Raw genomic sequence first — 26,361 nt, 5'->3', positions numbered from 1 at the left:
GAAGTAGGCCATAATCCCCTCAAGTCTACTCCACCATTCAATAAGATCATGGCTGATCTTCTACCTCAATTTGACTTTCCCGCCCTATCCCCATATTCCTTGATTCACTTAGTGTCTAAAAATCTATCTTATCTCAGTCATGAATATGCCCAACAACTGATCATCCACTCGGAGGGATATGAATCTTAGGAATTCTCTACCCGAGGGAATTCTCTACTCCTGACGTCAATGCAACCCTCCGAGTGAAGAAATTTCTCCTCATCTCAGTCCTAAAAGGCCAACTCCTTATCCTGAGTCTATGACCCTGAGTTCTAGACTCTCCAGCCAGGGGGAAACAGCCTCTCTGCATCAAGCGAGAGGGTCTAGCAAGAAGGAAGAACTAAAGGAAATCCTTATTAGTCAGAAAATTGTATTAGGAAAGTTGATGGGATTGAAGGTCGATAAATCCCCAGGGCCTGATAGTCTTCATCCCAGAGTACTTAAGGACGTGGCCCTAGAAATAGTGGATGCATTGGTGGTCATTTTCCAACATTCTATGGACTCTGGAGCAGTTCCTATGGACTGGAGGGTAGCTAATGTAACCCCACTTTTTAAAAAAGGAGGGAGAGAGAAAACAGGGAATTATAGACCGGTCAGCCTGACATCGGTGGTCAGGAAAATGTTGGAATCAATTATTAAAGATGTAAAGCAGCGCATTTGAAAAGCAGTGACAGGATCGGTCCATGGATTTATGAAAGGGAAATCATGCTTGACAAATCTTCTAGAATTTTTTGAGGATGTAACTAGTAGAGTGGACAAGGGGGAGCCAGTGGATGTGATGTATTTAGACTTTCAAAAGGCTTTTGACAAGGTCCCACACAAGTGATTAGTATGCAAAATTAAAGCACATGGTATTGGGGGTAATGTATTGACATGGATAGAGAACTGGTTGGCAAACGGGAAGCAAAGAGTAGGAATAAATGGGTCCTTTTCAGAATGACAGGCAGTGACTAGTGGGGTACCGCAAGGTTCAGTGCTGGGACCCCAGCTATTTACAATATACATTAATGATTTAGACGAAGGAATTGAATGTAATATCCCCAAGTTTGCAGATGACACTAAGCTGGGTGGCAGTCTGAGCTGTGAGGAGGATGCTAAGAGGCTGCAGGGTGACTTGGACAGGTTAGGTGCGTGGGCAAATACATGGCAGATGTGGTATAATGTAGATAAATGTGAGGTTATCCACTTTGGTGGTAAAAACAGGAAGGCAGATTATTATCTGAATGGTGACAGATTAGGAAAAGGGGAGGTGCAACGAGACTTGCGTGTCATGGTTCATCAGTCAATGAAAGTTGGCATGCAGGTACAGCAGGCGGTGAAGAAGGCAAATGGCATGTTGGCCTTCATAGTGAGAGGCTTTGAGTATAGGAGCAGGGAGGCCTTACTACGGTTGTACAGGGCCTTGGTGAGGCCACACCTTGAATATTGTGTTTGGTCTCCTAATCTGAGGAAGACATTGCTATTGAGGGAGTGCAGCGAAGGTTCACCAGACTGACGCCCGGGATGACACGACTAATATAAGAAAGACTGGATCAACTGGGCTTATATTCACTGGAATTTAGAAGAATGAGAGGGGATCTCATAGAAACATACAAAATTCTGACGGGACTGGACAGGATGGATGCAGGAAGAATGTTCCCGATGTTGGGGAAGTCCAGAACCAGGGGTCACAGGAGTTTAAGAATAAGCCATTTAGGACTGAGATGAGGAGAAACTTCTTCACTCAGAGAGTTGTGAGCATGTGGAATTTTCTACCACAGAAAGTTGTTGAGGCCAGTTCGTTAGATATATTGAAAAGGGAGTTAGATGTGGCCCTTACGGCTAAAGGGATCAAGGGGTATGCAGAGAAAGCAGGAATGGGGTACTCAAGTGCATGATCAGTCATGATCATATTGAATGGTGGTGCAGGCTCGAAGGGCCGAATGGCCTACTCCTGCATCTATTTTCTATGTTTCTATGTTTACTCTATCAAGCTCTCTAAGAATTTTATATGTTTCAATGAGATCACCTCTCATTCTTCTACACTCCAGAGAGTACAGGCCCATTCTACTTAATCTTTCCTCATAGAACAGCCCTCTCATTCCAGGAATCAATCTAGTAAAGGTTGATCAAATCTATTCAAAAGCTCCATGCCAACTTCTTCCAGAATAACAAACAATTTGATGAGTTCCCAGAATATCTTTAGAGAACATGAGTGTTGTGTATGGAGAAAGAGTCAGACTGAACACTGTGAGCTCAAAGTAAATATGACCGTTGTCTTTTATTGCAGGTCTCCAGAGTGCCTCTCCAGCCTGTGTAGCACTCTTAAATACCTGTGCTCCCGGGATTATGAGATCCCTTGGGAGTCTGGGGAATGAGCTCTCTGGTGGCTGTACAGAGTATATACAAGTCCAGATACATAACAACATTCCCCCCTAAAGTCAATAGTGTAACTGTTTACAATGTGAGTCGATCTGGGGCCGTTCTTGCCCTGGTTGATTGTCTCAGTGTGAAAGCTGATATTGTTGAGTCATTTGTTGGGCCCTCGCTGTTCCTAATTCTTATGTTCTTATGAATGTTGGGGAAGTCCAGAACCAGGGTCACAGTCTAAGGATAAGGGGTAAGCCATTTAGGACCGAGATGAGGAGAAACTTCTTCACCCAGAGAGTGGTGAACCTGTGGAATTCTCTACCACAGAAAGTTGTTGAGGCCAATTCACTAAATATATTCAAAAAGGGGTTAGATGTAGTCCTTACTACTAGGGGGGATCAAGGGGTATGGCGAGAAAGCAGGAATGTGGTACTGAAGTTGCATGTTCAGCCATGAACTCATTGAATGGCGGTGCAGGCTCGAAGGGACGAATGGCCTACTCCTGCACCTATTTTCTATGTTTCTTTGTACCTACGCTAAGGCAAATATATCCTGAATACAGTAGACCAAAACTGTATTACAAATGCATAGATTCCCCCTAACTACTCAAATTGTTTCTTTCCAACCCTCCTTCCTACAAAGACTACATTCCTTTTCTCCCTATTTCTCACTGTTTCCTATATTTTCTCTGATGATCTTTTGTGTACAGGGGCTTTTGAAATGACCTTTTGTGCTCAGCCAAGGTACTTTCCTGGTCAGGTGATCAGCAGAGTCACTGACAACATCGGTCCTAGTTACCGCCTCAGCCTGGCTGAGCTCACAGCTCTTTCACCTCATCCGGAACCTCACCTTTCTCCTTGGCATCCTGCAGCTCTCTTGTACAAACACTGATTTCAACGACTTAAGAGCCCAGCCACCTTCCCTCTTTCTTCTTTTTCCCCATTCTCCCATCTGCCTCCTATTTGTTCCCTCTCCTTTTGTCTTTCTAATTACTTTCCACTGCCTGACGGAGGTGATTGTTGTGCAGTCCAGCACTTCCTCACCACTTCACAACCTTATGTTCAGGTCGGGAAACTGGGCTGCTAATCTTCCACCTTCCAGTTCTGAAAGAAGCTGGATTTTCAGCTTGTTGCTGTCTCTGTTTTCGCCCCGGAGGGGACGCAATGGTGGCAGTAAATTCTTCCAGGCTGGCAGCCAGCCTCCAGTGCCAGTTTCGGTAGGGCACGGAGCATTAGCGCCCGGAAGAGGTGATCCGATGTGCAACGCCCCTGGTTGTGTCACTGGGGACCGCCTGTGAAAGCGGATAGACCAAGCTGTAACGGCTGCAGTGAGGGAAGTAATGTCGACCTCAGGTAAGTGTGATTTTTTTTTTAGATTTATGTTGTGGTGTCGTGAGTTATTTATTGGGAATGTTTTTGGTGAGTTTTTTCAGGTTTCTTTTTCTCCCCGGGCCTCTATTAGAGCTTTTTGCTTGCTCAGCTGGCCTAGCGCCCTAAAGAGAGGTGTGTAATGCCTCCATTAGCGCTCTGCCCCACACTTAGGGCCCAACTGCCCAATTTTGCTACATGATGCGCAAACTGTTACCGGACACAAACTTTACCAACCTGCCGCCATTACCGCCCCGAAATGAGCAAAGCCGAAAATCCAGCCCAAGGTTTCCACCTGAACTGTTAACCACTGTCTCCCATTAACAGATGCGGGCAGACCAGCAAATTGAAATCATCAGCTTGCAATTCGTTCAATGTAAATACTCAGAGAACACTGAACAAACATGATCAGACTGTCACTAGGTGAAATTTGGCAATGGTTTGACTGCATTGTGTGCAAAGCATTAAAAAAATGGCGAATTGGACAAAAATTTATGTTTGCACTAAGAGTTCCATCTAATGAAAGCACTGGAAGAGTTTTGGGCTGTTTGAATAAATGAGTTTTCTTGAGTTCATTGGCATTCTCGGCCTAGATCAGAAACGTGATAGGCTACGTGTTTATCTGGAGTCAATTGTAAAAAAAAAGAAAGACTTGCATTTATATAGCACCTTTCATGACCACCGGACGTCTCAAAGTGCTTTACAGCCAATGAATGTACAATGTAATGTGGGATTGTAGTTTTTAAATTGTAGTTATAAAGGTGACAAGTATCCTGAAAGTTATCATTTATCACTCCCATCTTTCCCAAAATCCTGCCGCCTGCCTTCTGCCACCAGAAACCCTGGCCTCTTTCAGTGCTCAGATGACCACCTCACCTTTAACACTTAAGCTTCTGTGTATGCATCCTACTTTTTTGATCATATTACAGGAACTTCTTACAAGTAAAGCGCCATTGGTCACGAGCAGATTACAAGCTTTCCTAATGACATTAAAGTAGAGCAAACTGCATCCTAAGCTGCGCCTCACACTCCCCCAGCTCCTAGTTGCTCTTGGCATAAGCCAATAAGATGGAGCAGCTCGACAGTTGACATTGTCAATCCTTTCAGGTGTCGGGACAGTCTAAGCTCTTTGGAAAGCTAGAAGCAGCCTGCTGTGGCTAGCTTGTGTTGTAACAGACAAATACATCCCGACTGACACCTGGGAGTCCCTGGCCAAAGACCGCCCGAAGTGGAGGAAGTGCATCCGGGAGGGCGCTGAGCATCTCGTCACCGAGCGCATGCAGAAATCAAGCGCAGGCAGCGAAAGAGCGTGCGGCAAACCAGTCCCACCTACCCCTTCCCTCGACGACTATCTGTCCCACCTGTGACAGAGTCTGTGGTTCTTGTATTGGACTGTACAGCCACCTAAGAACTCACGTTAAGAGTGGAAGCAAGTCTTCCTCAATTCCGAGGGACTGCCTATGATGATGACTATATTAACTACAGCTTAAACTTGCTCTCGTAGGAAAATAGATTAAAAGTTAACATGGTAGATAAGCAGTGCCAGACGTTTAAGGAGATATTTCATAACTCTCAAAGATATATTCCAGTGATAAAGACTCTACGAGAAGAATGAACCATCCGTTAAGGATGGTATCAAATTGAAAGAGAAGGCATACAGTGTTGCGAAGATTAGTGGTAGGCCAGAAGATTGGGAATTTTTTAGAAACCAACAAAGGATGACTTAAAGAAAATGAGGGAGAAAATAAATTATGAGTAAACGAGCAAGAAATATAAAAGCAGACAGTAAGAACTTCTGCAAGTATATAAAAAGGAAGAGAGTAGCTAAAGTAAACATTGGTCCCTTAGAGGATGAGACTGGGGAATTAATAATGGGGAACAAGGAAATGGCAGAGACTTTAAACAAATATTTTGTATCTGTCTTCACGGTAGAAGACAATAATAGTAGATAATCAAGGGGCAAAAGGAAGGGAGGAACTGAAGTCAATCACTATCATTAGAGAAAAAGTACTATGCAAACTAATGGGACTAAAGGCTGACAAGTCCACTGAACCTGATGACCTGCATCCTAGGATCTTAAAAGAAATGGCTGCAGAGATAGTGGGTGCATTGGTTGTAATCTTCCAAAATTCCCTAGATTCTGGAAAGGTCCCAGCTGATTGGAAAGCCGCAAATGTAATGCCCCTATTCAAGAAAGGAGGGAGATGGAAAGCAGGAAACTATAGACCAGCTAGCCTACTGTCATTGGGAAAATGCTAGAATCCATTGTTAAGGGAGTAGTAGCAGGAGATTTAGACAATCAAGCAGAGTCGACATGGTTTTATGGAAGGGAAATCGTGTTTGACAAATTTATTAGAGTTCTTTGAGGATGTAACGAGCGGGGTAAAGGGGATAAAGGGGAACCAGTAGATGTACTGTATTTGGATTTGCAAAAGGAATTCGATAAGGTGCCACATAAAAGGTAACTGCACAAGATAAGAGCGCACGGCATTGGGAGTAGTATATTAGCATGGATAGAGGATTGGCTAACTAACAGAAATCAGAGAGTCAGGATAAATGGGTCATTTTCAGGCTGGCAAACTGTAACTAGTGGGATATCACAGAGATCAGTGCTGGGGCCTCAACTATTTACAATTTATATTAATGACTTGGATGAAAGGACTGAGTGTACTGTAGCCAAATTTGCTAATGATACAAAGATAGGTGGGAAAACAAGTTGTGAGGACACAAAGCGTCTGCAAAGGGATATAGATAGGTTATGTGAGGGCAAAAAGTTGGCAGGTGGAGTATAATGTGGGAAAACGTGAGGTTATCCACTTTGGTAGGAAGAATAGAAAAGCACAATATTATTTAAATGGAGAAAGACTTCAGAATGCTGCAGTACAGAGGGATCTGGGTGTCCTCATACATGAAGCAAAAAGTTAGCATGCAAGTACAGCAAGTATTTAGGAAGGCAAATGGAATGTTGGCCTTTATTGCAAGGAGGATGGAGTATACAATTGTTGGCGAGACCACACCTAGAGTACTGCGTACAGTTTCGGTCTCCTTATTTAAGGAGGGATATACTTGCATTGGAGGCAGTTCAGAGAAGGTTCACTAGGTTGATTCCTGAGATGAAGGGGTTGCCTTATAAGGAAAGGTTGAGCCTATATTCATTGGAGTTTAAAAGAATGGGAGATGATCTTATTGAAAAATATAAGGTTCTGAGAAGGCTTGACAGGGTAGATGCTGAGAGGATGTTTCCCCTCGTGGGGGAATCTAGAACTAGGGGCACAGTTTCAGAATCAAGGGACGCTCATTTAAGACGGAGATGAGGAGAAATTTCTTCTCTCAGAGGGTCGTGAATCTTTGGAATTCTCTACCCCAGAGCTGTGGAGGCTGAGTCATTGAATATATTCAAGGCTGAGAGACAGACAGATTTTTGAACTACAGGGGAGTCAATGGTTATGGAAGGGAAGTGGAGTTGAGGCCAAGATCATATCAGCTATGATCTTACTGAAAGGCAGAGCAGGCTCGAGGGGCGGAATGGCCTATTGATATTTCTTATGTTCTCCTCCTTGACATTTCTTCCCTCCTTACGGATGTTTAAATAAAAAGAGATCAACATAAACTGCAGCAGAGTACTGCACTAAGTCCACAGTTTCTCCAATTATCAATCCCAACCTAGATGGAGCCTTGAGGAGGAGGCGGGGGAAACCCAAATGGACTGATTCATTCTCACAGGTGGACTCCTCACAAGTTACCAAGCAACACTGGCAGGTCTTCTGTTCATCCTGGGGCATAATACTGTGCAGAACCGAGTAAAGGAACACATTTAAAAATGGCATGTCACTGTTAAAAGCTGACATCAGTCTTTTTCTGGAGACTACATGCTGTTTGTAAAGAACATACAAATGATATTCTCACCAATACAGTGCGTTACAGCCCTGAACCAGTTAGCCTCCAGCACTGAGGTACACAGAAGTTCAAAGCTTAACATTCGAATTTGTTTGTAACAGCGACATATATAAACACAAGAGAAGAGTTATTTGTGCCGGTCTTGTTTATTTCACCAGTAAATGTTATCGTTGGGAGTCTAGGCTTGATGGTTACTGAGTATGTGAAAATATAATTATTAACCCAAGGGTGTTTCAGCTGCACACCAATTAATGCAGCTCTTTCACATCATTAGGCACAGGAATGCTCTGGGGAGGATTTTCTGATCCCATTGTTGTTTTTATATTGCTGAGCTGCTGCTACCCCATAGCGTGCGGGACCTGTGCAGCTAATGGCAACTCGAAAATATACTTGCCAGATTTGCCAAGGGTGGTGGCAGGCGACTCAAGTATTTTTAACCCCAGTTTCTAACACAGCCATACAGCAGCATCAGAGTCATTACAGAGCCACTTCTACCTGGAGCAACTGGCGATTCCCCGTTTACATTGTGGGGCACAGCATGTTGCAGCTTGTGACTTTCAACTCTAGTTGGAAAGATCTGCAGAGCCCGACAAGCAGAAACCAAACTGCAGGCCTGTACAGCCTGCCCGTAGTCAGAAAAATCAACAGCATGCGAAGTTGCCAGTGACCTTCTGACCTGGCTCTGCTGCATGTGGGACTGGGACTACTTCCCCAGTGTGACCCTTTCCACCTCTGGAGGCAACAGCACCACCCCATTGCCTTGCAGTACTGCCCCTTGCAGCGGTTTTTGATATCGCTTTATCTTTGACCGTCAAAGTCTTGCCTTACTGAGGTGATAGTGTGATTAGACTACAGGGTACCAGCCAAATGCGATTTCCGTTTGAGCAGGGCACATAAGTGGCACGGTGCCTTCCTCTGGAAATGCACCATAACCCCTATTTGCCATCTCTTCTCAGGTGCCACAACTGCAATCGGGAACTTAAAGGGCAAAATTGGGTTACGTCCAGTTTGGGGGTGGTAACCTAGTCGGGGCGGGTCTTCCGCGATATTCGGGTTACCGCTCTTCACAGGAAGTGGAGTGCAATGTCGCGCGCTCCACTTCCTGTTGGAGCAGTGTCTGGGCCGCTACACGAGCGGGATCGGCAGCGCTATGCAGCTTCTCCACGTAGCGCAAACACATTTCAATGATCCTCCCCTTCTATTAAAGGGGAGGGCCGCTGTGAACTCTGCAGGGCCTCTTACGGCCTCCACTGGGTCACCAGGGTGGCGTGGTGCCAAAGCCGCAGACCGTCACCCAAATGGAGTGCCAAGCTGCACGATCGCGGCCCGGACCACGCGACATCAATGGAGCACAGGCTGATCGGTGAGACGGCCAAATAAATAAAATGGCAGCACACAGCGCAGAGCACCTCCCCTTTAACTTCCGCCCCAGAAGCGGGGGTTGGCCCGTGGCAGCCTCATGGGGTGCTAGGCAATTTCCACCGTGGAGCGAAAAGGGGTCGCCGTGCACGCTACTTGCGGATTGCGGCGCTACTCTGTTCGCGCCTCCGCTAACTCCCGCACAATTTTGTGGGAGCCGGTAGTGCCCTCCCAGGCAAAAACAGTTTTGCACTCCATTAGTGCCCCAGGAGGGAGGCGGTGAACAGGACAATTTCAGCCCCTTCATGCGTAAACAATTACCTGGTGCCAGCATTCTTTAACTACCACAACCTGTGGTCTCCTCAGTTCTCTGATCTTATTGAATGGCGGTACAGGCTCGAGGGGCTAGATGGCCTACTCCTGTTCCTAATTCTTATGTTCTTATGTTCTGAGTCTTCCCTTACTCCAATAGTCTACAGACCTTTGTGTCACTCAATCACAACTTGATTTAATTGATTTTCTCCCCTACTCTTTTGAATTTTAGTGCTGTCTTGCACTACTGACCTGATTTTACTGCACAATGCTAGCGGCACTACTCCCCGAATGCGTTAATACTAATCCTCAAGAGTGCCGCAAACTCCCTCAATGCGTTATATTAATCGATGACCTTTCGTCAGAACATTCAGAGGTCGCACAGGAGTTCTGCTGCAGAGGAGTCAGACTCGGACTTCAATGGGCCAGGCTATAGAAGAAAGCTGATGGGTATTGGGTAGCCTGCCAGAAAGCCTGCATTCAATGTGAAGTAGCATGGAGGAGTCCGGCACCAATTTGGCACAGAGCTTGGAGCCCATCCTTTCCAGCAAGGAAATGGTGGCCAACTCCAACACCACACTTGTGGGGACCCAACCATGATGCAGTGTCTGATCACTGATGTCTCAGTTCCATTGTAGCTGCCCACAAGCAGTTTCCACCAAAAGTTTGAGTGCTGCAGAGAAAGTTCAGACTGAATCATGCAAGGTCAGCTTGCTGCCATGCAAGCTCAGACTGTTGCCAGCATTGCTCTGGATTACAGTGTGCAAAGAGGCTTGCAGTGTGTCACAGTATTAGTATTATGCAGTCCCTCTATTGAGGATGACCCGCTTCCACACCAAAAAGGGATGAGTTCACAGGTGTTTCAATGAGGAACCTGACATTCTAGGTCCTGAACTACATACTGAAGGGTGGAAGATGCCTGTGCATGGATTCTTTTAACGCGGGGTGGCCGTTGCACACCAGCCACCTCACAGGCTTGACAGAGCTAGGTCTTGATCCAGTGGCAAGGGTTAACCAAGATGACTGGAGACCAAGACACAGCAGTCCAGCAATTTTCCAAAAGATTACTTGGATTGCTGAGGCACCGCCCCAGGGGAGTGGCAGTGGCTCCCCGGAGCACGAGCCTGCTGCCCTCTCAGGATGACAGCATTCATGTTCCCACCTCTGCCACTCCACCAACTGTTGCCTGTCAGTCAGCCAGCTGCCACCCATGCCATGATGGTGCAGTCAGAAACCAGGACATCTAGGCCCAGAGTTGCTCGAGGTCGTTCTCAAAAACCACCTGCAGTATCCTCCACTGAAAGTTAGCAGCCTTCCACCAGCCATGCTGGAGCCACTGGGGTGTTACATAGAAACATAGAAAATAGGTGCAGGAGTAGGCCATTCGGCCCTTCGAGCCTGCACCACCATTCATCATGGCTGATCATTTGTATGCATTATGGCATATATTTGATTTGGAATGTTTATTTTGTGAAGACTTTTATTTTTGCATCGTGGCCAAGCGGATGCTGTGATGGTCAGTAGCAGGGCAAAGGTAAGGAATGTGGGACTGTTGGTGAATGGGGAATTCAGGTCGTGGTTACTGGCATCACACTCGAATTAGCTCTTCACGTACAGCCCGGGCAGAAAAGGGCTGTCTGGGTTGCTGCCTACCTACCTCTTCTGCCTCCTCCTTTTCCATGTCCTCCTCTTCCACGTTGTGCTCCTGCTCATCAGTTTCTCGCCTGGTAGCTGATGGCAAGGGTTGTGCCCTCATGATGGCAAGGTTGTGCAGCATGCAGCAGACCACCACAAATCTTGAGACAAGCTCTGCCGAGTATAGCAGGGCTCCTCCAGGGTGGTCCAGGCAGCAGAATTGTTGCTTCAGCACACCATTGGTCTGCTCTATCACATTTCTCAGGGCAGCATGGCTCTCACTGTATGCAAGCTGCGAACTGGAGTTATGAGCCATGCGGATAGCCCTGGCGCCCAGTATAATGTAGATAAATGTGAGGTTATCCACTTTGGTGGCAAAAACAGGAAGACAGAATATTATCTGAATGGTGACAGATTAGGAAAAGGGGAGGTGCAACGAGACTTGTGTGCCATGGTACATCAGTCTTGAAGGTAGGCATGCAGGTACAGCAGGCAGTGAAGAAGGCAAATGGCATGTTGGCCTTCATAGCGAGAGTATTTGAGTATAGGAGCAGGGAGGTCTTACTGCAGTTGTACAGGGCCTTGGTGAGGTCACACCTTGAATATTGTGTACAGTTTTGGTCACCTAATTTGAGAAAGGACATTCTTGCTATTGAGGGAATGCAGCGAAGGTTCACCAGACTGATTCCCGGGATGGCAGGACTGACATAAGAAGAAAGACTGGATCGACTAGGCTTATATTCACTGGAATTTAGAAGAATGAGAAGGGATCTCATAGAAACATATAAAATTCTGACGGGACTGGACAGGTTAGATGCAGGAAGAATGTCCCCGATGTTGGGGAAGTTGAGAACCAGGGGTCATGTCTAAGGATAAGGGGTAAGCCATTTAGGACTGAGATGAGGAGAAACTTCTTCACTCAGAGAATTGTGAACCTGTGGAATTCTCTACCACAGAAAGTTGTTGAGGCCAGTTCGTTAGATATATTCAAAAGGGAGTTAGCTGTGGCCCTTACAGCTAAAAGGATCAAAGGGTATGGAGAGAAAGCAGGAATGGGGTACTAAAGTTGCATGATCAGCCATGATCATATTGAATGGTGTTGCAGGCACGAAGGGCTGAATGGCCTACTCCTGCACCTATTTTCTATGTTTCATTTGCCGTGCTGGTTGAAATACAGCTGGCACAGCGGACTGCTGCAGAATTATGGCATTGTGACTGCTGCCAGAATCCTGGGCATTGATCTGCATGATGTGCTGCCTATGGTCACACACCAGCTCGACGTTGAGGGAGTGGAATCCCTTTTGGTTCCGGCACATGGCAGAGTTGACATGTGGCACCCACAACGTAATGTACGTGCAGCCAATGGCACCCTGCACCATGCGGAAACCTGGAATCCGAGCAAACCCTCGTGCTCGCTCCGCCTGCTTGTCTCTGGCAAGGGGAAATGAAATTAAGTTAGCTCTCTTTGAATAGAGAGCCATCCTTATGCAACAGTAGACGGCAAACTGCGAAATGTTGCCAGTATCTCCAGAACCAGCCTGAAACGAACCAGACGCATAAAACTTCATCGCCTCGGTCACCTTCACAGTCGCTGGCATGTGGTCCTTGCCCTGCTCTGAGGTTGGAGTTGTGGCTGCAGTAGTTGGCAGATTTCAGTGAGGACCTCCTTAGTGAAGCGTAGACGTCTCTCACATTGCTCCTCGCTGAGGTTCAGGTAGGAGAATTTCTTGCCGAGAGCCCTTCTCCCCCTCCTCCCTCTTCCAGCAGCTTGCCCTGCTTTGCATGGCCTCTGCTCATTCTCCCAGTCGTGTTCCATTCCAAGAGGAAGGCCTCTTGGGAGTCTGGGAGCAACTCGTTTATGCAGAAGCCTTGAAGTCAGAACAAGTCCTTCAGCACCTGCCACACCACTCCCTGTAGGCTTTTGAAACAACTGTGGAAAGCAGCAAAATCGGGTAGAAATGTAGCAGCAGCCAGAAGAAATCAACCAGCAACTAACCTGTTCGTTGATGATCCCTTTAAATAGCTCTGGTGGAGGATTCTTTCTGCTGCTGACCACATATTCAGCCATGCAAGGTTAAGCGAGGGCATTGGCTGGACTAATGAGCTGCAAAAAGGCAGCATTGGCGTCAAATCAGTGATGCATGCTGATTGACATCATGATCTGCCTGCTGTGCATACTTCCAGCAGACGTTCACCACACTCTCGCTAATGCCTGTACCAAGATGGTGTCCGATGCGCTTCATGTCACAAGTCGGGGTGTGTGCCTCGGATGCCATTTTGAAACTCTAAGGCCGCTTATAGCGCCCCCCCCCCCCCAAAAAAAAGGTGCCACCAAGCCCAATTTCTCACCCACTATTTGTACTATTTACCCATTATCTACCATTCATACAATAGTACAGCACAGAAAGAGGCCTTTCAGCCCATCCAGTCTGCGCCAGCTCTTTCGAAGAGCAAGTCAGTTAGTCCAAACTCCCCCGCTCTTTCCCCATATCCCTGCATTTGTTTCTCTTTCAAGTATTTATCCAATTCTCTTTTGAAGGCTACTAATGCATACACCACCCTATCAGGCAGTGCATTCCAAATCCTAACCATTCATTGCGTAAAAATGTTTTCCTTATGGTTCGTTTGCCAATCACCTTAAATCTGTGCCCTCTGGTTATCGACCCTTCAGCCATTGGAAACAGTTTCTCTTAATTTACTCTATCGAAACCCTTCATGACTTTAAACACCTCTATCAAATCTCCTCTTAGCTTTCTCTGCTCTAAGAGCACAAACACAGCTTCTCCAATCTATCCAGGTAACTGTAATCCCTCATCCCTGGGACCATTCTAGTAAATCTCCTCTGCACCCTCTCCAAAGCCTTCACATCCTTCCTAAAGTGTGGTGTCCAGAATTGGATACAATAGTCCAGCTGGGGCTGAACTAGTGTTTTATTTAGGTTTAGCATAACTTCTTGGCTTTTGTACTCTATGCCTCTATTTATAGAGCCCAGGATCCCATGTGCTTTATTAATTGCTTTGCTAACCTGTCCTGCCACCTTCAAAGATTTGGCACAAACACTCCCCACCCCCCTCTCTGTTCTTGCACCCCCTTTAAACTTGTACCATTTAGCTTGTATTGTCTCTCCTCATTCTTCCAACCAAAATGCATCATCTCACACTTGAATTTCACTTGCCATGTGTCCACCCATTCCACCAGCTTGTCTATGTTCTCTTGATGTCTATTACTATCTTCTGAACTGTTTACTACACTTCCAAATATCTTGTAATGTGCAAATTTCGAAATTGCGCCCTGTAACCCCACGAGACTGATATACTAATCCCCAAGTGTGCTGAACACTTCCTGAATGTGTTAATCTAATCTCCAAATGTGTGGCACACTCTCTAAATGCATGATACTCATTCCCAAGTGTGGTGCACTCCATGAAATATGTTACACTAATCCCATATGTGTTGTACGGTCCCTGAATGCGTCATATTAAGCCCCATGTGTTGCACACTCCCTGAACGAATTATACTAATCCGAGTGTGCAACACACTCCCTAAATGTGTTACATTAATCATCAAGTGTGCTGCACTACTCCCTGAATGTGTTACATTAATCATCAAGTGTGCTGCACTACTCCCTGAATGCGATATGCTAACCCTGCTTTTGATGCACTACTCCCGGAATGTGTTATATAGTTCCCGAGTATGCTGCACACTCCCTGAATGTGTTATACTATTCCAAGTGTGCTACATAATCTAAATGTTTTATACTAATTCCGAAAGTGCTGTATGGATCCCAGAATGTATTACACTATTCCAAGAGATTGCTGCAATGCTCCCTGAATGTTTTATACGAATCGCCGAGTGTATTGCATGCTCCGTGACTGTACTGTAAACTCCCTGAAAGCACGGCCACCAAGGGTGGAACGATTAAAATCGGGGATGCGCAAGGTGCCAGAATCTGAGAAGTGCAGAGATCTCGAAGGGTTGTAGGGCTGAAGGAAATTACAGAGATAGGGCGGGGACAAGGCCGAGGCCATAGAGAGATTTGAAAAGGATGAGAATTAAAAAATTGAGGCATTGCTTAACCGGGTGCCAATAAAGGTCAACGAGCACAGGGGTGAGCGTGACTTGGTGCGAATTAGGACACAGTCAGCCGAGTTTTGGATGACCTCAAGTTTATGGAGGGTAGAACATGGAGGTCAGCCAGGAATGCCTTGGAACAGTCAAATCTAGAGGTAACAAAAGCATGGATGAAAGTTTCAGCAGCAGATGAGCTGAGGCAGGAGCAGAGTCAGGCGATGTTACAGAGGTGGATGGTGCAGATATATGATCAGAAGCTCAACTCGGTCAAATATGACGCTAAGGTTGTGAACAGTCTAGTTCAGCAGCCTCAGACAAGTTGCCAGGGAGAGGGATGGAGTCAGTGGCTAGGGAACGGAGTTTGTGGCGGAGACTGAAGACAATGGCTTCAGTCTTCCCAATATTTAATTGGAGGAAATTTCTGCTGGATGTTGGACAAGCAGTTTGACAATTTAGAGAGAGTGCAGGAGTCAAGAAAGATGGTGGTGAGCTAGAGCTGGGTGTCGTCAATGCACATGTGGAAACTGACGCTGTGTTTTCGGATGATATCACCGTGGGGCAGCATGTAGTCGAGGATATATCCTCGAGGAAAGCTAGAGATAATGGTGCAGGAGCAGGAAGAGAAGCCGTTGTGGGTGATTCTCTGGCTACGAGTAGATAGATAAGAATGGAACCAGACAAGTGCAGTCCCATCCAGCTGGATGATGGTGGACTGGCGTTGAGGATGGTGTGATTAACTGTGTCAAAGGCTACAGACAGGTCGAGAAGGGATAGTTTCCCTTTATCACATTAACGCTGGATGTCATTTGTGACATTCATAACAGCTGTTTCAGTACTGTGGCAGGGGCGGAAACCTGATTGGAGGGATTCAAACATGGCGTTCCAGGAAAGCTGGGCAAGGATTTGGAAGATGACAGCATGCTCAAGGACTTTGGAGAGGAAAAGGAGGTTGGAGATGGGGTAGTAGTTTAACAGGACAGAGGGGGGGTCAAGGTTATTTTTGAAAGGAGAGTGGTGATGACGGCAGATTTGAAGGAGGGACGGTACCTGGGGAGAGAGAACCATTAACAATCATCATCGTAGGCGGTCCCTCGTATCGAGGATGACTTGCTTCCACGCCAAAAAGGGATGAGTTCACAGGTGTTTCAATGAAGGACCTAATGTTCCAGGTCCTGAACTACATCCTGAAGGGTGGAAGATGCCTGTGCATGGATTTCTTTTTTTAAACGTGTGGTGGCCGTTGCACACCAGCCACCACACGGGCTTGACAGAGTTAGGTCTTGGTCTCGTGGCAAGGATTGACCAAGACGACTGGAGACCAGCTCTGCTGCACGGATCTAGTGCATGCACACAATCGCCGTGTGGGCTGGCCCGTGCTGCCACCGGGCCTATGCCTCTCCTGGGCCCTGATCGCGTCGCTCTTCGATCACTCGCCACTCCTTCGCCCTGACCTCGCTGCTCCTGCTGTACCTGCCGACGCTCCAATCACTGACCTGGACCTTGATGACGTCGAATTCAGGCGCCCTCTTCGCTGCCATCGACCTCCTGCACCAGCTCGCGCTGTACTTTGCAGTGGTACGCCACCACACTGCTCCAGGCCGCCGCTTATCGCTCCTTTTATGGCCCCGACCTGCCGCTGATGCTCTCTCACAGGTCGGGACCTCCACGCTGCTCCAGGCCGCCGCTCACCTTTTTTAACAATATCAGCTAACAAGGGAGCCAAGAAGGGAAGTTGAGTGGTCTGAAGTTTAGCGGGAATATGGTCGAGAGAGCAGGAGGTGGGTCTCATGGGCAAGGTGAGATCAGAGAGGGCATGAGGGGAGATAGGAGAGAAACTAGAGAGTGACACCAATCCTGTCCTCATCCAACATCCACAAATGCACACTTCCAGTAAGGCTTGTTAGATAGAGATCAAATGGGATGGGGGAAAGAGGAGAAACTCTGACTCATTTACCCTTCCCTAACCCAGGGCATTTGATGCAATTATTGTACCTCTACCACTGCCCTAGTTAACCCAACATGGACTGGGGATCAGACCTAGGGGTTCAATGACTAAAATTACTGAATCATTGGCAGGGAGATTGCTATCTATGTATCAGATGTTCTGTAAACACAAATGGGGTTTGTACTTTAGTCTGCCTGGGCTACGAAGCAAAAAAATATATCGAGAATTCCCACTCCTGATTGCTACTCAATGAGCACTGATCAAAAGTACAAGCATGCGAGTGTTGGGTGAAGACAGGATTGGATAGTTGAATAGCCTGCTGACAGTCACTGACATGCTCACACATAAAGACTTGAGCAAAAAAGAACTGCAAGGCTGCCATTCCCCATGGAACTGCACCCTAGCAAGAGCCAATGGTTGCCATCTGGAGGGAAAGCAATATGGTTGCAGCTGTATTGATGGCTGACTCCATACAGTGTCACAGTGATTTACTGGAGATTATTATCCAGCCGTGGATAACCAAGGAAATAAAGGAGAGTATCAAATTAAAGACCAATCCGTATAAGGTGGCCAAGGTTAGTGGGAAACTGGAAGATTGGGAAAATTTTAAACAACAGCAAAGAATGACTAAAAAAGCAATAAAGAAAGGAAAGATAGATTACGAAGGTAAACTTGCGCAAAACATAGAAACAGATAGTAAAAGTTTTTACAGATATATAAAACGGAAAAGAGTGACTAAAGTCCCTTAGAAGATGAGAAGGGGGATTTAATAATGGGAAATGTGGAAATGGCTGAGACATTAAACAATTATTTTGCTTCGGTCTTCACAGTGGAAGACACAAAAACTATGCCAAAAATTGCTGGTCACAGGAATGTGGGAAGGGAGGACCTTGAGACAATCACTGTCACTAGGGAGGTAGTGCTGGACAGGCTAATGGGACTCAAGGTAGACAAGTCCCCTGGTCCTGATGAAATGCATCCCAGGGTATTAAAAGAGATGGCGGAAGTTATAGCAGATGCATTCGTTATAATCTACCAAAATTCTCTGGACTCTGGGGAGGTACCAGCGGATTGGAAAGCAGCTAATGTAACGCCTCTGTTTAAAAAGGGGGGCAGACAAAAGGCAGGTAACTATAGGCTGGTTAGTTTAACATCTGTAGTGGGGAAAATGCTTGAAACTATCATTAAGGAAGAAATAGCGGCACATCTAGATAGGAATAGTGCAATCAAGCAGATGCAGCATGGATTCATGAAGGGGAAATCATGTTTAATTAATTTACTGGGATTCTTTGAGGATAGAATGAGCATGGTGGATAGAGGTGGACCAATGGATGTGGTGTATTTAGATTTCCAAAAGGCATTCGATAAGGTGCCACACAAAAGGTTACTGCAGAAGATAGAAGTACGCGGAGTCAGAGGAAATGTATTAGCATGGATAGAGAATTGGCTGGCGAACAGAAAGCAGAGAGTCGGGATAAATGGGTCCTTTTCGGGTTGGAAATCGGTGGTTAGTGGTGTGCCACAGGGATCGGTGCTGGGACCACAACTGTTTACAATATACATAGATGACCTGTAAGAGGGGACAGAGTGTAGTGTAACAAAATTTGCAGATGACACAAAGATTAGTGGGAAAGCGGGTTGTGTAGAGGACACAGAAAGGCTGCAAAGAGATTTGGATAGGTTAAGCGAATGGGCTAAGGTTTGGCAGATGGAATACAATGTCGGAAAGTGTGAGGTCATCCACCTTGGGGTGAAAAAAACAGTAAAAGGGAATATTATTTGAATGGGGAGAAATTACAACATGCTGCGGTGCAGAGGGACCTGGGGGTCCTTGTGCTTAAATCCCAAAAAGTTAGTTTGCAGGTGCAGCAGGTAATCAGGAAAGCGAATGGAATGTTGGCCTTCATTGCGAGAGGGATAGAGTACAAAAGCAGGGAGGTCCTGCTGCAACTGTATAGGGTATTGGTAAGGCCGCACCTGGAGTACTGCGTGCAGTTTTGGTCACCTTACTTAAGGAAGGATATACTGGCTTTTGAGGGGGTACAGAGACGATTCACTGGGCTGATTCCGGAGATGAGGGTGTTACCTTATGATGATAGATTGAGTAGACTGGGTCTTTACTCATTGGAGTTCAGAAGGATGAGGGGTGATCTTATAGAAACATTTAAAATAATGAAAGGGATAGACAAGGTAGAGGCAGAGAGTTTGTTTCCACTGGTAGGGGAGACTAGAACTAGGGGGCACAGCCTCAAAATACGGGGGAGCCAATTTAAAACCGAGTTGAGAAGGAATTTCTTCTCCCAGAGGGTTGTGAATCTGTGGAATTCTCTGCCCAAGGAAGCAGTTGAGGCTAGCTCATTGAATGTATTCAAGTCACAGATAGATAGATTTTTAACCAATAAGGGAATTAAGGGTTACGGGGAGCGGGCGGGTAAGTGGAGCTGAGTCCACGGCCAGATCAGCCATGATCTTGTTGAATGGCGGAGCAAGTTCGAGGGGCTAGATGGCCTACTCCTGTTCCGAATTCTTATGTTCTTATGTTCTATTATTGTGGAGCATTTGCATTGTGAGAACTACACCCTATTCACTATTGAGTTGCATGCTAAATGTGCAGTAAGTGAATTCTGAATTTAATGGAACATGTTCTTGCAGTTTGGGTCATCCACACAGAATCTAAGATAAGCCTGTTTGGAAACCATGTCTTGTAAACATAAAATTCAGTTTATTGCCAAGTGTTGACTTTGTCAGTACATGTTTTGGGCAGCACAGGTTTGTTTTGAACTGCTGGCTCACAAGAGAATGCAACAACAGTCAAGAAATCAATGTGGCTGTGGTTAAGCAGAATATACTGGTTCCGTAAGACAGTCGCAAGTAATTAATTTCTCAGCTCTTTTAATTTCAGCCTCTACGTTAGCACAATGTGCAATCAATCTGGTACAGTATTACACTGGACCATGGCAATGAAGGTTTCTGTGATAGAGCAGTTTTGTCCAATACATTAGCCACTAGCCACATGCGACTAATATGGGAATCCAGATGTGGCTAATTGCATTTCTGATAAGCAAATAAATGAGTACAGACACCATCATTGGGTATATGATCTCAATACTCATATTTGCATGGCATATGCATGTGTACTTTTTTTTTGCTTTTGTTGGTAAAAAAGCAGTGTACCAATGTGTTTTGATCGCTGCCATTATTTTACTTCTTTGCTGATGGTCGTAGATATTTGTTAAATAAATATACACATGAAGTACGTTTACTTGTATGGTGTGAGTGTGTGTAAGGCGTTTTTTACTAAAACTAGTGCCTGTGACTACAATGGTCTCTGATTTCTATTGGACCATACTCTGATAGAAAATATCAAAACTAGGCTGAGAAATGGGACTTTATCCAAATGATGCACAGTAACACTTTCTTGTTCCTAGGGCTTTGTGTCCAAGAAAAATCGAACAAATGAAATTAAAATTGTCAAACAGTTTTCTGCTATTTCAGCACTATCTAAAACCAGCAGATTTATAAAATAATGAAACTAATGGACTTTGCCTGTTTCTAAAAAAAAATCTTATTTTCAGTCCAGAGGGAGGGACAAAATAGCATGGAAGTTACCGCTGGCTGCCCTCACCGACTCCTAGTGGCCAGATACAGAGGGCCACTGGACAATTGGTTAGTGTATAGTGCAGAGGAGATCCCAAGAGAGAGATAAGACAATTAAAAATATATATTGGGAATGGGAAGGTGACCAGCACCCGTAATCCCTATCCAGTCTAAATGAGAGGGGGTAAATTTACACCTCCAACAGCTCTCAAAAATTGGTTCAGGCAGTTCAGGCATTAATTCGGAAAACATGATGTGCTTTTTATTATTCTGCACACAGGCTTGGTGGAGTTCCGCCCCCCTCCCCCCTCCGTCTGATGTTACATAATTGCTCCACTCGCCGGCAGCTATTTCAAGCAGTTAGTTAAAAATACATTTAAACACCTTTTATTATAGGATTGACATTACTCAGTTGCACAAACAGGAAATACCGATTAATTAGTTTCTCGCTTCTCGAGAGTGGCAACTGAAAAATATTATGAGCAAATATAAAAGCACCATGTAGTAAACAAGCTGGGGGAGGGGGAGGAAGATAGACGTTCAGTCACAACAGTGTCCTATCGAACGCCATGCACCAACTTAGAACTCAGTACTGTCACAAATAAAATATTTGTAGATTCCTAAAATACAGATCCGACTATACTTAACGTTAACCTAAATAATTGCACCCCTATTCAAATTCAAATAACAGGACTTGAAATCCATGCAGTCAGTATTCACTAACCCGGAGATTTGAGTTCATTATTCGCTATATATGTGAAGTGTTATTTAGTAATTATCGCCATAATCGTGTTGAAAAATGCCCCCCCCCCCCACCTCTGCAAAAACACAAGCTTGGAAAAGACAAAAGATATATCATCTTGACCTTTTCAGCTGCTGCATCAATCGCAGATTGATTGTAGAAAGAGGTGACAGTTTTAGATCGTTCCCTGGCTAGTTCAGAATAGCCTGTCATGGAGGAAGTGGACCTCCACCTCTTCGAGGTGAACCCGCCTGCAGGACTCAGCGGGGTTGCAGCGGCGCCGAGAACGGGAGAAACGGGGAATGGATGCAATCTGAGTGGATACAGTCTGGATCCTCCACCCCTGGCATACAATACGGTCAGCACGGCTGCTCGACCTCCTGATCTGTTGGCCATCATTTCCACCTTGGAGTAGCCTGCTGGCTGCACGCAACCCTCTCTTTTTTGTTGTTGCCTTTTTCACCCTTCCGATGTCGGTTTACCCCTTTCCTATTATTGGTTTTAGTCCATTAACAGACACATTAGATCTTTGCTTTCCAGGCAACTTTGCCTACTTGGGTCAGCCCAACAGCCCTTGCGATCCATATCCATCTTGCAGCTGAGAGCCAAACGCCAGCTTGGAGTATCTGCTTGTGCGTTTCAGTCATGCAGCAAGCCGACTGCTGCCGCTGTCCCCAAGGACAAACAACAACTGCCCAATCTCACTCATTGGCCTGCTCCAGCCTTCAATTTAAATATTAATAACCTCAGCACCAATCGGCGGAAAGAATCTACCCGACAGCAGTTGGATACTGCAGACGTCACGATAAATCAATTTTGTGTTTCACTGGGGTTAAGTTTACAAGAAGGAATGACATCACTACTGCCGCAAATTTAAACCTTAGTTACGAAAAATGCATCTTAAAATACTGCACTTAAGCAACAGTATTGGTTAAAAATCCCTGCAGTTCACTGTTAATTGGGATATCAACAGTTCCAAGCAACGATGCCACGACTACTTCATCTTGCAATCAGCATTTCCTATATTTGTGCAAGATACTTGAGGAACAGCGGAGAACTTTACCTTTACAATCAAAGAGCCAGCGTTTCAAAGTCCAGTTTAGTCAACGTAGTCACTTTAGCACTGCAAATAGAAAGGATGAACAGCAAATGCTGGAAATCTGAAACAAAAATCACAAAATGTTACAAACTCAGTCAGCCTCTGCGGAGAAAAAGGGTTAATTGTTCTGCAGCAGAGAACATTAACTAGTCTCAGAAGTGAAAAAGGAGTGCCCACACCCACCCATTCCCCTGGTTAGATTGTACTGTTCTTGGGTATTATCTCAATGAAAATTTGTTTTCAAACTTATTTGCCAATATGGAGATCTAGAAGCACAGAAATTCACATCATTTTGAGTTTTCATTGATGCGATTGAAATCTGCAAATAATAATCTTTCAAATCAATCATTCTGAACATTTGAAAGTATCTATAATTTTTAATTTTCTCTCATGAACAGCAATCAGCCTTTAATTGACCTCAGGATTTACAGTAATTAGACTGTGGCCCGAAAGGGACAAAACACAAAGCGAACTCTACCTTAGCAGCAGATTATATAACTGTTGTTATAAACCAGCAGTCATCTGACATACGTAATGCTATAGGAAATTCAATAGTAATAATGAAAATGTTGCCTGACTGAGAACCATAGAAGATTAATCAATCATCATAGACAGTCCCTCGGGATCAAGGATGACTTCATTCCACACTAAAAATGAGTACTCAGGTGACTGATGAACTCTTTTTAAATGATGGAAGATGCCTGTGCGTGAATTCTTTTAAGGTGGGGTGGCCGTTGCACACCACACGGGCTTGACGAGCAAGGTCTTGGTCCAGTGGCAAAGGGATCCAAGACGACTGGACAGAACAGGGAGGCCAATTGCCCATCATGTATGTACTTGCACATCGCTGGAGCAATCCAAATCTAATCCCATTGCTCCGCTCTCTCCTCATAACCATGTATTGTTCTCTACTTCAAATATTTATCCAATTTTTCCTTAAAAGGAGCAACGATCGCTGCTACGACCCCTCCCTGTGGCAAAGCATTAAAAGACATGCTTTCTCCTCACTTTCCTGGTGACAACTTTAAATTGAAGACATGTCTTCAAATATAAAGAAAAGAACTTGCATTTATAGTGCATTTTTCACAACCTCAGGACATCTCAAAGTGCTTTACAGCCAATGATGTACTTCTTGAAGTGTAAGCATTGTATGTAGTGCACAGCAAGGTCCCACAAACAGCAACAAAATAATGACCAGATAATATATTTTTAGGTGTTCGTTGAGAGATAAGTATTGTCCAGGACACCAGGGAGCATTCTCCTGCTCTTTTTTCAATAGTGCGATGAGATCTCTTACATTCACCCAAGAGGGCAGACATGGCGTCCTCGGTTTAACATCTCATCTGAAAGATGGCACCTCTGACTGTGCAGCCCTCAGTACTGCACTCGAGTGTTAGCCTAGATTTTGTGCTCAACATTCTGGAGTGGAACTTGAACCCACCAGATTCTGCCTCAGGTGAAAGTGCTACAGCTGATACCAATGCAGCTAATGTAATTCCTATATTTATATAAAGAGATAAATCTAATGCAAGCAATGACATACCCATTGGTTTAACATCGATAACTGATAAAATAATGGAATCAATCACTTGAAGAAAACCCGAGATGTATCTGCATGAGAATAATCGAATAAATGCAAAGCAACATGGCTTTAGAAAGGGAAGATCCTGCCTGACAAATCTTGCCTTGTCTGAGGAAGTGACAGGCAAATCGTGTTTATCTAACATGATTGAGTTTTTTGATGAGGTAACAGAGGGTTGATGAGGGCAATGTGATTAATGTGGTGTCCATGGAATTCCAAAAGAATTTTGATAAAGTGCCACATAATAGGCTTGCCAGCAAAGTTGAAGCCCATGGAATAAAAAGGATGGTGGCAGCAGGGATACGAAATTGGCTAAGTGATAGGAAACAGAGTAGTTTGTTTTTTGGACTGGAGAAAGGTATACAGCGGTGTTCCCCAGGGGTTATAAGAACATAAGAAATAGGAACAGGAGTAGGCCATACGGCCCCTCGAGCCTGCTCCGACATTCAATAAGATCATGGCTGATCTGATCATGGACACAGCTCCACTTCCCTGCCCGCTCCCCATAACCCCTTATCGTTTAAGAAACTATCTATTCTTTTTTAAATTTATTCAATGTCCAGGCTTCCACAGTTCTCTGAGGCAGCAAATTCCAGAAATTTACAACCCTCTGAGAGAAGAAATTTCTCCTCATCTCTGTTTTAAATGGGTGGCCCCTTTTCTAAGATTATGCCCTCTGATTCTCGTCTCTCCCATCAGTGGAAACACCCCCTCTGTATCCACCTTGTCAAGCCCCCTCATAATCTTATACGTTTCGATAAGATCACCTCTCATTCTTCTGAATTCCAATGAGAAGAGGCCCAACCTACTCAACCTTTCCTCATAAGTCAACTCCCTCATCCCCAGAATCAAACTAGTGAACCTTCTCTGAACTGCCTCCAAAGCAGGTATATCCTTTCATAAATATGGAAACCAAAACTGCATGCAGTATTCCAGGTGTGGCCTCACCAATACTATAGCTGTAGCAAAACCTCCCTGTCTTTATACTCCATTCCCTTTGCAATAAAGGCCAAGATACCATTGGCCTTTCTGATCACTTGCTGTACCTGCATACTATCCTTTTGTGTTTCATGCACAAGTATACACAGGTCCCGCTGTACTGCAGCACTTTGCAATCTTTCTCCATTTAAATAATAACTTGCTCTTTGATTTTTTTTCTGCCAAAGTGCATGACCTCACACTTTCCAACATTATACTCCATCTGCCAAATTTTTGCCCACTCACTTAGCCTGTCTATGTCCTTTTGCAGATTTTGTGTGTCCTCCTCACACATTGTTGACAATACAAAGATGGGAGGAAAAGCAAACTTGGCAACGTTACACTCAGTCCCCTCTTCCAAGTCATTAATATAGATTGTAAATAGTTGGGGTCCAAGCACTGAACCCCTTTGCGGCACCCCACTAGTTACTGGTTGCCAACCAGAGAATGAACCATTTATCCCTACTCTCTGTTCTCTGTTAGTTAGCCAATCCTCTATCCATGCTAATATATTACACCCAACCCCGTGAACTTTTATCTTGTGCAGTAATCTTTTATGTGGCATCTTGTCAAATGCCTTCTGAAAGTCCAAATATAGGTTGGTACTAGGACCACTGCTTTTCTTGATATATATTAATGACTTAGACTTGGGTGTACAGAGCACAATTTCAAACTTTGCAGTTGACACAAAACTTGAATGTATAGTGAACAGTGAGGAAGATAGTGATGGACTTCAAGAAGACAGATAGGCTGGTGGAATGGGCAGACATGTGGCAGGTGAAATTTAACACTGAAAAGTACGAAGTGATACAATTTGGTAGGAAGAATGAGGAGGGTACAATTCTAAAGGGGGACATGAACAGAGTGTTGTGTATGGAGAAAGAGTCAGACTGAACACTGTGAGCTCAAAGTAAAGTGTGACCGTAGTCTTTTATTGCAGGTCTCCAGAGTGCCTCTCCAACCTGTAAAGCCTCTTTAAATACCTGTGCTCCCAAGGGATTATGGGATCCCTTGGGACTCCAGGGGATGAGCCCTCTGGTGGCAGTACAGAGTAAATACAAGATTACATATATAACACTCCCGCCCCCGCCCACCCCCAAAGTCAATAGTGTAGCTATTTACAATGTGAGTCGATATGGGGCCCTTCTTGCCCTGGTTGATCGTCTCGGTGTGAAAACTGGTGTTGTTGAATCATTTGTTGGGCCCTCGCTGTGCAGCTGGGCTGCCTGGTGTATTGGGCCCTGCTAGGCTGCTGTGGATGATGGGTTCTGCTTCATGGTCAACCATGGTGCCGGTTGTCACTGGTGTGTATGTTGGGGGTTCAAAAAGGTAGGGTCCAAGGTGGGTTGCTCAGGATAGTCCGTGAATCTGAGTTTGATTTAGTCCAAGT

The 26,361-nt window shown here is 45.2% G+C and overlaps 1 protein-coding gene across 3 annotated transcripts in view; it reads right to left on the bottom strand.

The window, feature by feature from the left end:
- The window catches only part of bckdk (branched chain ketoacid dehydrogenase kinase), a 123,537-nt gene extending 101,546 nt beyond the window's left edge, over positions 1–21,991 (bottom strand). For all 3 annotated transcript variants that reach the window (XM_070858126.1, XM_070858127.1, XM_070858128.1), the window contains exon 1: positions 21,436–21,991. In XM_070858126.1, the coding sequence (XP_070714227.1) occupies positions 21,436–21,711 (276 nt within the window). In that variant the 5' untranslated portion in view covers positions 21,712–21,991. The remainder of the gene's footprint in view (positions 1–21,435) is intronic.
- Between the last annotated feature and the right edge of the window lie 4,370 nt (positions 21,992–26,361).

This window comes from Pristiophorus japonicus, chromosome 16, assembly GCF_044704955.1.
Source record: "Pristiophorus japonicus isolate sPriJap1 chromosome 16, sPriJap1.hap1, whole genome shotgun sequence".
Classification (NCBI taxonomy): Eukaryota; Metazoa; Chordata; class Chondrichthyes; family Pristiophoridae; genus Pristiophorus; species Pristiophorus japonicus.
The sequence above is the reverse complement of the archived record's forward strand: the minus strand, read 5'-3'. Positions and strand labels throughout refer to the sequence as shown.